General features: G+C 42.0%; 1 protein-coding gene across 2 annotated transcripts in view; it reads right to left on the bottom strand.

The window, feature by feature from the left end:
• The window catches only part of GPATCH2 (G-patch domain containing 2), a 181,921-nt gene that overhangs the window by 50,377 nt on the left and 118,288 nt on the right, over positions 1–13,256 (bottom strand). For both annotated transcript variants that reach the window (XM_065401688.1, XM_065401690.1), the window contains exon 6: positions 4,124–4,188. In XM_065401688.1, coding sequence (XP_065257760.1) covers positions 4,124–4,188 — 65 coding nt within the window. The remainder of the gene's footprint in view (positions 1–4,123; positions 4,189–13,256) is intronic.

Below are 13,256 nucleotides of genomic sequence, written 5' to 3'. Positions count from 1 at the left end.
CGGGCCGCAGCCTGGGCAGGAGGACGGGGGGGAGTGGCTGCTCCCCACTAGCCGTGCCGCCGCCTTTGTAGGGCTGCTGCCCCCCTGCACCGCGCCGGCTCCTCCATGGCTGGGGCTCGCTGCTGCTGCAAGCGGGATGCTCTGGCTCTCTGGTGCCTCCGGAAGGCAGCTCCTCCCTGCCAAGCTGCTGCAGCAGCCCAAGCCCGGCAATGTCAGTGAGTGGGCTTGGGGTGGGGACCGCCGGGGTGGGGTGTGGAGGGGAGGGCTCGCGGAGGAGCTGTGCACCCTCCAGGGGAGTTCAGGGGGCGGGGGGGGAACCTGGTCTGGGGAGCAGCCCCTGGGCACGGCTGGCCCCTGGGGTCTATAAAGGCTCGTTGGGATTTGACCCTCAATGAACCGATGTGTGTGTGTGTGTGGGGGAGGGGTGTTGTGTTTCGGGGGGGGCTGGGGGTGGTGGTGTTGCGGCGGCGCTGGGGGGGAGGGGTTCAGCCCTCAGCTGTTTTCTTTGGAGTAATATGGCCCTTGCCGCTTTACAAGTTGTGCAGGCCTGGCTTAAAGTCATCGCTGGGAGTGGGGTGGGAGGAGAGGGAGGAAGGGACATAGAATTCACTTCTTCGTCTGGGGATGATGATGGCAATCTTGCTGGTTCCGGTGGAACTGTTGGATCTGGGGGCAGATCTGAGCATCCCCTTGGAGGGGAGGCAAGGGTAACTCCCTGGCAAATTGGATCAACTCTGCAGAGGGGTACTGATCCCAAGGTCCCCAATATGGCCAGTAGGAAGGGTCGATAGGTGGTCATTGCATAAGGTACCAGCGGCTCCTGGTTAGATGAGGCAGAGGTTGGTCCCAAACCTGTGTGGGTCTTTTGGGTGGTGAAGGATATGTAGAGTAAAAGAAGAATGGTTTATCAGATGACTCAGAATCTCCTGATGAGGAGAAGGCTGATTCTGGTTCCAGTAGCGGTATCACTGATTCTGTTGGAGGGGAGATGTATTCTGTGTATAGGACGGGTGATAAGCTCCTTCCAGCAGTCAAGTACCTTGGAGGTGATATTATCTCCTCGAAACGGAGGGAACTGATGGAGTAGGGGATTCCGGATCTGGGAGAGCAAAAATGTCCTGTGAGGCAGCAACAGATTCAGATCTTCCAGTGTGAGAGGGGTTCTGCTTGTCCAGGTGGTCAGAACCTATGAGGAGGGTGGTATCTGAAGTTGGCAGTTATCAGACTTCATCGGTGCTGACAAATCCCAGGGTTTAGAAGGAGCTGGGGACGACGGTACTGCCAGAAAACTGTCCAGTACCGATGGAGCCCAATGCTTATGGGTGTTCTTGTCATGAGACTTAGTCTCTTTCTTGTCCCTGAGACTTAGTACATCCTAAGTCCTCATAGGCCGAGCTGGTAGGCTTGCTTACAGTTGAGTCCGACTTCTTTGACGTGGACTTTGAGGAAGACTTAGTTTCATACTCATGAGAAGCCTGTGGGGGTAGATTCTCCCATAACAGAGTTGGACTTCGCAGCAGGAGGCGCATTCCTTGCTGAATCAGGCCAATGTACAAGGGATGTTCCCTGGCCTGGATCCAACTGGGGCCTCATGGCCTTCTCCATGAGGTATTTTCAGAGACGAAATTCCCACCTTTCTCAGGTGCAACTGGGGAACGATTGGCAGAAACTGCACCTTGCTGTGATGTGAGCTTCCCCAAGGTAGTACAGGCAGTGCCTGTGGTCGTCACTGACCAAGAAGGATCGTGGGCAAGAAGCACAAAGTTTGAAGCCCAGAGTCCTGGGCATAGTCCACTACTCGAATGTGGTACAGGGGAGGGAGGTGTCCCCCTGGGAGACTAATCTAATGCTAAACAGTAAAACTATTAAAACTATTGAACTATTTACAAACTAGATAATTCTTATTTTGTAGAAAGAAGCCGAAACTGTGGACACTTAAGGTTCCGACCCAGACCATCTGGCGGTGAGAAGGAACGGGAGAGGCAGTCAGACCACCTTATTCTTTATCCCCTCAATTGGAGGCACAAGGTGAGCCAGGGTGCATATGTGGGCCAATGGACACTACTTTCAAACTCTCCAGCTCTGGGCACATGGTGAGCATGCGTAAGCCCACAGTGGAATACAAATAGAGACCATCATTCAAAGAAGGTGGTGGGGTATTTACATCACATAACAGTCACAGATTATAATTTTGGCTGGGAAATTAATTCCAATGATGCCTTTTAAAAATAAAATTAATGTAAGGTAGATTATAATAAGGTATTCCTATTCATTTTCTTATTTTTAGGTTAATCACTAATAACTATGTACTGCCTTTTATGGTTGTGTTCTTTTTGGTGAGCTTTTTGGTAAACCTAGTTTTTTGGATTCCCTGTTTGAAAAAAGAAGAAGAAAATAATGTCTTATTATTGCAAACTACTCAAAAGACATCAGAAAAACATTTCTACTAATAATATCATCTGAATACAACCACTGGTCTATGCTAATGATATATTGGAATATCTAATGGCACCCAGTGATGTCAGTGTGACAGGTTCGGTCACAAAGATCCCCTTGGGACTGTCACCTGATGTGGTGAGATTACCTCTGAGCCCGTTTTCCCTGCCAGCTTGGGACTCCAGAACCCTGCCTTGTTGAGCCAGACAAGCTAGCCTGCTGCAACACAGATTCAGAGTCCAGTCTACTCCCCCAAAGCTGCAGACTTAACTGAAAACAGCTCAGCAGGTTATTTGCCTCCAGCACCCAGACACCCTGCTCCCAATGGCATCCAACCCCAAATAAATCCATTTTACTCTGTATAAAGCTTATACAGGGTAAACTCATAAATTGTCCACCCTCTATAACACTGATAGAGAGATATGAACAGCTGTTTGCTCCCCCAGATATTAATCACTTACTCTGGGTTCATTAATAAACAAAAGTGATTTTATTAAGTATAAAAAGTAGGATTTAAGTGGCTTCAAGAAATAACAGACAGAACAAAGTAAGTCACAAAGCAAAATAAAACAAAACACGCAAGTCTAAGCCTAATACATTAAAAAACTGATTACAGGTAAATCTCACCCTCAGAGATGTTCCAATAAGCTTCTTTCATAGACTATCCTCCTTCCTAGTCTGGGCCCAATCCTTTCCCCTGGTACAGTCCTTGTTAGTTCCAGCAGACATCTCAAGTGGAACTAGGGGTTTTCTCATGACTGGCCGCCCCTTTGTCCTGCTCCACCCCCTTTTATAGCTTTGGCACAAGGCAGGAATCTTTTGTCTCTCTAGGTCCCCACCCCTCCTTCTAAATGGAAAAGCACCAGGTTTAAGATGGATTTCATCATCAGGTGACATGGTCACATGTCCTGTGAGATCCCAGCCTCCATTCTTCCTGGGCTGGCCCACAGGCACACAGGAAGGTTTGCAAGTAAACAGAGCCATTTACAGTTCACTGATTCTGAAGCACCCTTAATGGCTTCCATTTAATATGTTTACATCAGTAATACAAGTTTATATCTTATTCTCCTAATTTCAGACACAGAAATAATACATGCAAACAAATAGGATGAACACAGTAAGTAGATTATAAGCTTTGTAATGATACCTTATAAGAGACCTTTTGCATAAAGCATATGGAGTGCAACGTCACAGTCAGAATGTACTCAAATAATCAATTCAGGCTTTTGGTTCTTGGAACTTATATGAGAACCAGTTTTCTCACAGGATATCAAATTTAAAAGTGTTAAGTATTGTATTTTCCTTATGAAATGTAGTTTGACATTTCTGAACTTCTTGTTATTCTTCTTTGAAGAAAACTACTTCAAATGTCTTTATACAATCTTTTGTATTTATTACTTAGCATATCTGTGAACATTTATAACATTTTAAATATAATTTAAGTATCTGCATAAAAAAACTTAATAAAAACACATTCAAAGCAGCACTGAACTCCACATTTTAATTAAAAACCCACAGTAAGCTAAAAGGGTTGTAATATCCTTAGGATATGTCCTATAACTGGGCCAGGGCCCTCTTTTATTCCGTGTTTGTACAGTGTGTAGCACAATATGGCTTTGGGCCTCAGATGCTACTGTAATACAAGTAATAATAAAAACAGTGACAACCCCCCACCATTGGTACTCACTCATTGTGATGAGAATCTTGGGACAAGTGAACCATTTTCTTGTTGCCTGGGCCTGCACTGGTAATCTAAGAGGGGAAAAAATGGGAAAAAATAAAATAAAAATGCTACGAGTTCTTGGGCTGTATTACATGTACATTGTATTTTTCCATTAGAAGATATATACTACCTACCGAGGTAGAAACAGACACACTAAACACAGTAAAAACAATTAGTGATACTTTCAGTTGATAACTCAAGTAGTATTTTCATAAGTATGTAAATGATTTAGGAGCCTAATCCCAGTTTTCAAAGTTAATTGAGAAGTTTAACAGTCTTATGGCCAGATTTTCAAATGTGTCTACATGTCTAATGATGCAAATAGGTGCCTGGTGGGATGTTAATAGAGATTAGGTGCCTAATCTGCTTAGGTGCTTTTGAAAATTTCAAAAGATGCCTATCTGCATCTTTAGGGGTCTAAATGCCTTTGACAATGGGATTTAGGTGCTTTTGAAAAACCCACCCAGAATGTATTGTGTTTTTAAGAAATGTAGAAAAACACAAAGTTGTGACGTTAGGCTGGGATTTTAAAATGGCTCTTACTCCCTTAGACTACTTTGAAAACCCAGGTCTTAGTCTCCAACACAGAGCAAATGCTAATGAAAATAAAAGTTAAGTAAAATGTACATATAAAATGGTATACCACTACATTTATGTCATATGCAGTTGTTCCTTCTTTAATCTCAACTGCAATCAAAAAGAAATATGAGGATTTTTAAGACTAGTTATGTATTTACCTTATATACTCCCCTCATACGGCACAAATAGGCTTTGAAAAGGGTGTGTATATAGAAAATATGGCTTAGTGGTGTTATGCAATACTACAGCAGAGCAGCCTCCTGCTCTTCTGCAGCACAATTTGCTTGTTATAGCTGCTATGCATACATACAGGAAGTGGAGTTAGGGGGTGTTACCAACCACCTGCTGAAGTTGCACACATGCAGAAAGTAAGTGCAGAAGTTACTGCTGTTTGGAGCAACAAGTCCTCTTACAATTACATACTTTAAAGTCTCCAGCGGATAAAGTCTTACAATCACTAGATGACCAAAGTCAGGACAACAAAAATCAGCTATGCTGCCAGTACTGAAAGCAGACCTGGAAACCACACAAATAAACAGCTGATATGCACATATTGTCTGGGACCATTGGGGTTTGGGTTGTTTTTTACCTATGGATCCTCTGTTTATCCACATTTGACAGTTCATCACTCATCAGGAGGATGATACATTGCATTTTCAAAGACAACAAATCACTGAATATTTCATAAAAGCAAGTTTCCTCTACTCTTACACATTTTTATGCAGAAGGAGAACCAAGGCATCTTAAGGTTCAAGTCTGGAAAATGTTCATATAATACCACAGATGCCTTTAGAAAGCTCCACAGGTTCAAAATATTTGCCAAGTTCCACAGAAGTTCCCTATCTGTAAACTGGGGAATTTCATTATAATGGGTAGAATCTCTCAAACAAATAGAACTTGAAAAGGACACCTGTTTTACTGGTCAGTAATTATTCAAATACAACCACACCTAAAACTCTGACAGCAGGAGATGTAGCAACATTATAACTTGCTGCCTCAAAGAAATCTTGCCTGCAACCAGCATATAGAATGGGCAGTTCCAGACACCAATATTTGATATTAATTTAGTCAGATTTAATGGAGTGAAAGCAGTCTTGCTTATTCACTTAGTAACAATGAAATTGCAATCAATGCTTTCAAACAAACTTCCCCTCTAATATTACATTTTATCTTATAATTTGAGCAAGACACATTATTTGTCAAATATGGACTTTGAAATGCTGATGATCTAAAACATTTTAAATGTATATGTAATCAGGAAGTTACAACATTAGTAACCAAACTGTTACTTGAACACCATCGGTAAACATGTGGCTCAGCTCTAGAGAGTTACATCCTGCATTAATCTCAAAATGAGGTTTTCATGCTATTCCAGTGGGTATCCCTGGAATATAGTAATCCATTTTCTACACTGTGGGTATAAGAAAAGCCGACTGTGCCTATGTCATGCTTTGTTAGAGGTTCATGATCACATTATCTCATGGTGGACCTGACACTTTTATTCAGTTTACAGTATGTTCTGTGTACAGGCAACTTATTTCCTTTGCCAGGGTTGCTGACAACCTTTTCCACACTATATTAATCTTGTTTACTGACTTTATCTTGGTACAAATATCAGAAAACTGAACTTTTTATCTCAGGGAGAAAATAAACAACATGTTGACAGAAGCAGAAGCTATTTTCTGGACTAAAATTGGTTGTTTACCTGCAGCCATACTTATGGAAAAATGTTTAACTCTCCAACTCGCTTGAAATACATAATCCAAAATGTAATAAGCGTGAAAATTTCAAGAAAATCCATGTGATAAATTGTCAGGTATAAAACAATATCTTAACAAAGAAATATGATTTGTAACTAATTTATACTGAATATAAAAGTGCTCTCAATCTAGTTACAATTCATCAGAAAGTATATTGATCAGGTTTCTCCTACATATCAAAGGTAACTTCAGTTACTAAATAGCCACAGAGGATTTATAAAATTAAATGTACAATACACACACTTATATGGATATGTATGCTATACTGATTACACTGCTCTACAGCCAAAATGCTTCTGAAATAAATGTAGTCAAACTTTACTAATTCTGGGTCACAGAACGAAAACGATGCTTAAAATTGTTGATTGGCTCTAGTTTTCAAGATATGCTATTGGGTCAGTATATACGACCCTTGACTTGGGAATGGCGGAGGATAAGTGAGTTATAAAGGGAAGGGATCTCAATTTAAACCAGAAATGACTAAAATACATCTTTGACTGGATCTATGAATAAATCTATGACAGGGTTTGGACAGTACTTGCTTTTTAGGCAAAACAATGAATGATGCAATCTGAAGCTGGTATTGCGTCATACATGATATGAATTGCATCATGTTATTCCTAGAAGTCATGGATGATGCAATCATAACGAAGCTTACATCACTCTGCTGAACAAATTGCCCTATATCAGCTCTAGAAATCATACAGTGTCGTGCTCTCTTATTTGTCAGTGTTTGATTTTGCAAAGGGACACATTTCTGTTTAGCCAAAGTGAGCAGAGATGCCTCGTACTTGTGTGAACAGTGCAGATAACTTCTGCTATGTTTGTGGTGAAGTGACTTTTGCATCACAAAAGCGCAGTATAACCACTATGGTTAAGAAAGCCTATCACCTTTATTTTGGCTGCAAAATTGGAGATCAGGACAAGAGGTGGGCCCCACACATATGCTGCAACACTTGTGCAACAAATCTTCGCCGGTGGTTGAACAGGAAAAGGAAATCTATGCCTTTTGCAGTGCCAATGATTTGGAGAGAGCCAACAGATCATACCAGCAATTGTTACTTCTGCATGGTGCCTCCAGTTGGGAAAGGTGTGTCAAAGAAGAAAAAGTGGACTGTGCATTATCCAAACATTCCATCAGCTATACGCCCAGTATCCCAAGGAGAAGGACTGCCGGTTCCTGATGCACCAGAATCACTCTCACTTGAGTCAGACGAGGAAGAGGATGAAACTTCTGGTCCTGAACCATCAATGTCACAGGACCCACATTTTCTCCCATCCTCCTCCTCTGAACCACACCTCATAACACAAGGTGAACTGAATGACCTTGTCAGGGATTTGGAACTACCCAAGAGTAAGGCAGAGCTGTTGGGCTCCAGACTACAGCAGTGGAATCTCCTGGCAGGTGATGTTAGGGTTTTCATGTTCCGTGACCGTCAAAAGGATCTTGTCCCATCCTTCTTCATGGAAGGTGATCTTGTAGCCTGCAACAACATCGATGGTGTGATGGCAGCCCTCAACATCGTTCACGATCCAGATGAGTGGAGACTGTTCATTGATTCATCGAAGACGAGTCTTAAAGCTGTTTTACTGCATAATGGCAATGTTTTGCCATCAATTCCAGTTGGTCATGCAGTCCATATGAAGGAAACCTATGACAACATGAAACTATGACCAACATCAGTGGCAGCTGTGTGGCGATTTGAAGGTTGTTGCTCTCTTGCTTGGTCTGCAGACTGGATACACAAAGTACTGCTGTTTTCTCTGCGAATGGAGATAGTCGTGCAAGAGATTCCCACTACATCAAGAAAGATTGGCCACTCCGACAGTCATTGGAGCCTGGGAGGAAAAGTGTTCAGCATCCACCACTTGTTGAATCAAGGAAGATTTTGTTACCACCCTTACACATCAAGCTGGGTCTGATGAAGAACTTTGTCAAGGCCATTGACAAAACACAAGCAGCTTTCAAGTACCTCCGTGGAAAATTTCCAAGGTTAAGTGAAGCTAAGATAAAGGAAGGTGTCTTTGTTGGTCCTCAGATTCATGAACTTCTTCAAGATGATGCATTTGACCATGCACTGCGTGGCAAGGAAAAGACGGCATGGAAAGCCTTCCAGTTAGTGGCAATAAATTTTCTCGGAAACAACAAGGCAGACAACTACAGGTTGTTGGTGGAAAACCTCCTCAAGGCATACAAAAGCCTTGGTTGCAACATGTCACTAAAGATACATTTTTTGCACTCTCATCTAGATTTTTTTCCACTGAACTGCGGAGCAGTGAGCGACGAGCACGGCGAGCGATTTCACCAGGACATTGCAACAATGGAGAAACGCTATCAGGGCAAATGGAGCCCATCAATGCTTGCAGACTATTGCTGGACAGTGACAAGAGATGCTCCATTTAATGAATACAAGAGACAAGCCAAGAAGCGCCGAGTAGACACTGAATAGGACTAAACTATGTACATAATAGTTTTTTGCCTTTTGTTTCATAATAAATTTTATTTATATAACACTTTGGCTGATTTTTAAAGTGTTACATAAACAGGACAGGTGAAATATTATCATGTAAAGCAACCATAAACACATGAAAAGACCTAGGTTTACAATTTATGATTAAAAGTCTACTATCTACACAATATACATAGACATAAAATGTAAAAACTTAAATATCTTAGAAACAGTAGCCAATCAGTTGTTTTAATTGTCATATTTGAGTTCAGCACATCAAAATACATAATAAATAGCACATTTTATCTCTGAAGCAGACGACTTCTCAAAAATTGTAGACCAGTGTTATTATAACGTATAATAATTATACATTAAATTTAGATTTGCAACACTGCCCTCCTTCGTGAGAAACAACACACTGATAGAGGGCAACAGTCTAAGGTGATGTTAGCAATATCAGATATGGATGTCTTCTGAGTCTTCCAATAAAGAAGCCAATTGCCTTCTATATCTCGCTCTAGGAAGGAGTCAGTTGGAAGGACACTATGAGCAAGATGAATGCTTGGTCAACTGGTTAGCTCCTCTGTCCATTAGAAGAGATTGTGGGAGTTGTCTACAGCTGTTTCTATGTACTGAATTCCCAATGCTCAGAAGGAAATACAAGAAGATAGTAAAATTAATAGTGACCATCTCCAGGGCCAATAGTAGTAAGCATAAATATTGACAACACAGTCTTGGTAGTATAAATGTTTTAGGGACATAAGTTTGGAATGACCATCTAACTCCTGTATGAGTTAAGAGCATATTGAAGAAATTACAACTAAATTTTATAACCAACAAATAGTATTATGTATGCAATTTTTGCCACACTTTACAGAAAAGTCTATTTTTAGAAATTTTAGGAGTTTTAATAAAATGTGTTAATACCATTTGCTGTACCCTTCCATGGGTAAAAACAAATTGCTGGGCAGTAGGAGTCCACCTGTAAGGCGGAAGGAGAGAAAAAGACAGCAACACATAATGACTTAATATTTTACTTTAAAATCATATTTGTATAGAATTTTTTTAAAAGCCTGATCTCTCATGATCTACCAGAGTTATAAAAGAATAACCTGTTTCAAATAGGTTATGGCATTTGGTCATTGTCTTGATGGTCCAGGAGATAAAGGAACTTAAACATGTCATGAGCCCAGGACTGAACGTTGATCGTACTGGAATTTAGATAACCATAATTGTGATGAAAGAGGAAAACATTTCTAAGTATTCCCCCCCCCCAGTTAAGAATGGCAGCTTTCTGAAAGCTGATTAGATATATGAAAGTCTGGTGTAGTTCTATACAGGGCCGGCTCCAGCTTGCCAAGCAGGTGCTTGGGGCGGCCACTCCGGAGAGGGGCGGCAGGTCCAACTATTCGGCGGCAATTCGGCGGACGGTCCCTCACTCCCACTTGGAGCGAAGGACCTCCCGCCAAATTGCCGCCACAGATCGTGATCTCGGCTTTTTTTTTTTTTTTTTTTTTGCGCCGCTTGGGGCGGCAAAAACCCTGGAGCCAGCCCTGGTTCTATAAAGTACAAGTAACCAGAAGCGATGAATTAGACGGCAGAGTACAACTCAGGATGTTAAAAGTGCAAAATAAATGCAATGAAATAAACTACACAGAGCACAGGTAATGACGTGAGTGTAACAGTGAACTACAGCTCTTTGCACTCTACAACTCATCTTTGCATTCGCTTGGTCCTAGTGCTTGCCAATCCATCTACACATAGCCTATGGGCTTCTGTAATTTATACCAGCTGCAAATAGCTCCAAGGGGCTGAAACCACATCTGAAGATCAGTAATGTCTACGAGTATCCTGGCCACTCTTCCTTTCTTCTTCTGCTACAGCAACAGGGAGAGGCATGAGACTCCCTCACAATGGCTCTGTAATGCTGTAGGATGAGTATTGCACTGAGTTGCATGGCTTTTGTGCCAGACTACACCTGCACCACTTTACAGAATATGGCCTACAGTATATTAATATCCAAAAGTGTGTGGGGTGCTTCACAGAAGACACAGAATGATTTGTGCTTGCCTCAAAGACTGAGCAGTCTAAACTTCAGATGCAAGGATGAAGTGGCAGGATTGGATGGGAAGAAGGATGACAAGGGTTGGCAGAATATGAATATGAAATTACTCAGTTTATGTAATGTGGACATTAGTGGGTTTTTTAATGTTTAAAAATACAGAAGATAAAGTTATTAAACTGTTCTTATTGCAGACATCATGGAGGAAATGAGATTTCAGGAGAGGTTTAAATGGAGCTAAATGGAAAATAGTAGTTTGAAAAACTAAAATAGGAAGGGCACACCACACAAAAGAACAGAAATGAAAAAAAGGCACAAATATACTTGTGGGAGAAAGATAGGCAGAGCATCAAGTGTGGCATCACTGTTAGGACAGAAGGAGGCAATACAAGAAGAATAGGAAGAGGTATTATAGTAGGCCATGAAGGTGAGGACTGAAAGTTTGTGTTAGATGTGATGGAAAAAAGGGAGTCAGTGGGGCATTCTAAAGGGGTATATGATACAATGCAGTCAGAATAACGAGCCTAGAAGATAATTTTATCATATGATTGTAGAAATTAATATTTTACTGTTATAATCCCATATGAGAAGTATGTGTATATACACTAACTCCTCACTTAACGTTGTCCTGGTTGTTTCGTTGTAACGTTGCTGATCTATTAGGGAACAAGCTCGTTTAAAGTTGAGCAATGCTCCCTTATAACGTTGTTTGGCAGCTGCCTGCTTTGTCCACTGCTTGCAGGATTCTCTGGAAGAGCAGCCCCTCCTTGTGGGGATTAGAACTGGGGAGGCTGGCAGCCCCCCCTCCCCATCAGCTCCCCTAAATTCCCTGTAAGGTATGTGGCTCGTCAGCTGCTCAGAACCATTCAGCTGTCCCTCCCCACACTGTCGTGCTGCTCCTGCCCTGCCCTCTGCCTTGGAGCTGCTCCCGGGAGCTTCCTGCTTGCTGGGGGAGGTGGGGAGAGGGGTGCTGATATCAGGATGTCCCCCTGCTCCTGCCCCCCCCACTCTGTAACCCCTCTCCACAAAGCAGAGGAGGGGGAACAGGGCTCAGGGACAGAACGGAGGGAGCTTGCTGGAAGCTGTTGCTTTATGTCTGAACTGGCTGATCTGCTTAAAAGGGCAACATACTTGAAGTGGGGTCAGCGTACTTAAAAGGGCAATGCACGTCTCTCTCTCACTCATGCACGCACCCCCCAGCACTTCGGAAAGCCAGCACCTGTGCAGCCGTGCATCTGCTGTCAGGAGGAGGTAGTGGTGCGCTCCAGCTGGATAGCGTGGGCTCATCATCATGTTCAGTTTTTGCTGGGAAGTGTTTGAGCTTGTGCCCTGCATCTATTGTGTTTCCTCCCTCCTGCGTCAGTCCATGCTGCCTTGTAGAGTGTTTGGCTACATTAACAACAGTGTATTAACCCTTGAGGGCTCAGGAGCGTGCTAGTTCATCATTTAGCAGCAAGGCATTCCCTGGGAAATATTCCACCCTCTTACTTTACCACCTCAACCAAGCTTCACAATCATTCATTGCTGTGTACAATATTAAACTGTTTGTTTAAAACTGTTTAAAACGTATACTGTATAAATATATAATGTCTTTTGTCTGGCAAAAAAAATTTCCCTGGAACCTAACCCCCCCATTTACATTAATTCTTATGGGGAAATTGGATTAGTTTAACATCATTTCGCATAAAGTCACATTTTTCAGGAACATAACTACAATGTTAAGTGAGGAGTTACTGTATCAGAGCTTTGGTGACCAAGAGTTTCAAATTTGACATGATTTTGAGCTCCACAGTTTGAGAGAGCTCAACTTGGGGTACCTTAAAATCTGATTTTCAGAGAATGACGAGCACCATTCTGGAAAATCAGACTCCTTAAAGGTGCTTGAAGTTGGGCATCCAAAAAATGAACGCACCCAAATTTCAGTACTGTATTTTAGATGCAACACTCTTAGTTGCACTAGACTGGATTATATAGAGAGACTGCAAAGTTATCGTTATAGCTCCAAAATAATTGTATAGCTATACACTACTATTTGATAGGGTGCAGGACTGTGAATCAGAAGACCTGGTTCTATTCCCAGGCCTGTCACTAATTAGGTGTATGACCCTGGACAAGTCTTATCTTTACAATAAGCATAATGTTACTTCACCACCATTATAAAGCGTTTTAAGACTTATGGATAAAAAGCACTATATTATAGGAAGTGCTGGAGGCAGGGCCAATAGTTAAGGTTGCTTAACACTTTC

The sequence above is a fragment of the Emys orbicularis genome, chromosome 3 (genome assembly GCF_028017835.1).
Source record: "Emys orbicularis isolate rEmyOrb1 chromosome 3, rEmyOrb1.hap1, whole genome shotgun sequence".
NCBI classification, from domain to species: Eukaryota; Metazoa; Chordata; order Testudines; family Emydidae; genus Emys; species Emys orbicularis.
This window is presented reverse-complemented; position numbering and strand designations above follow the sequence as displayed.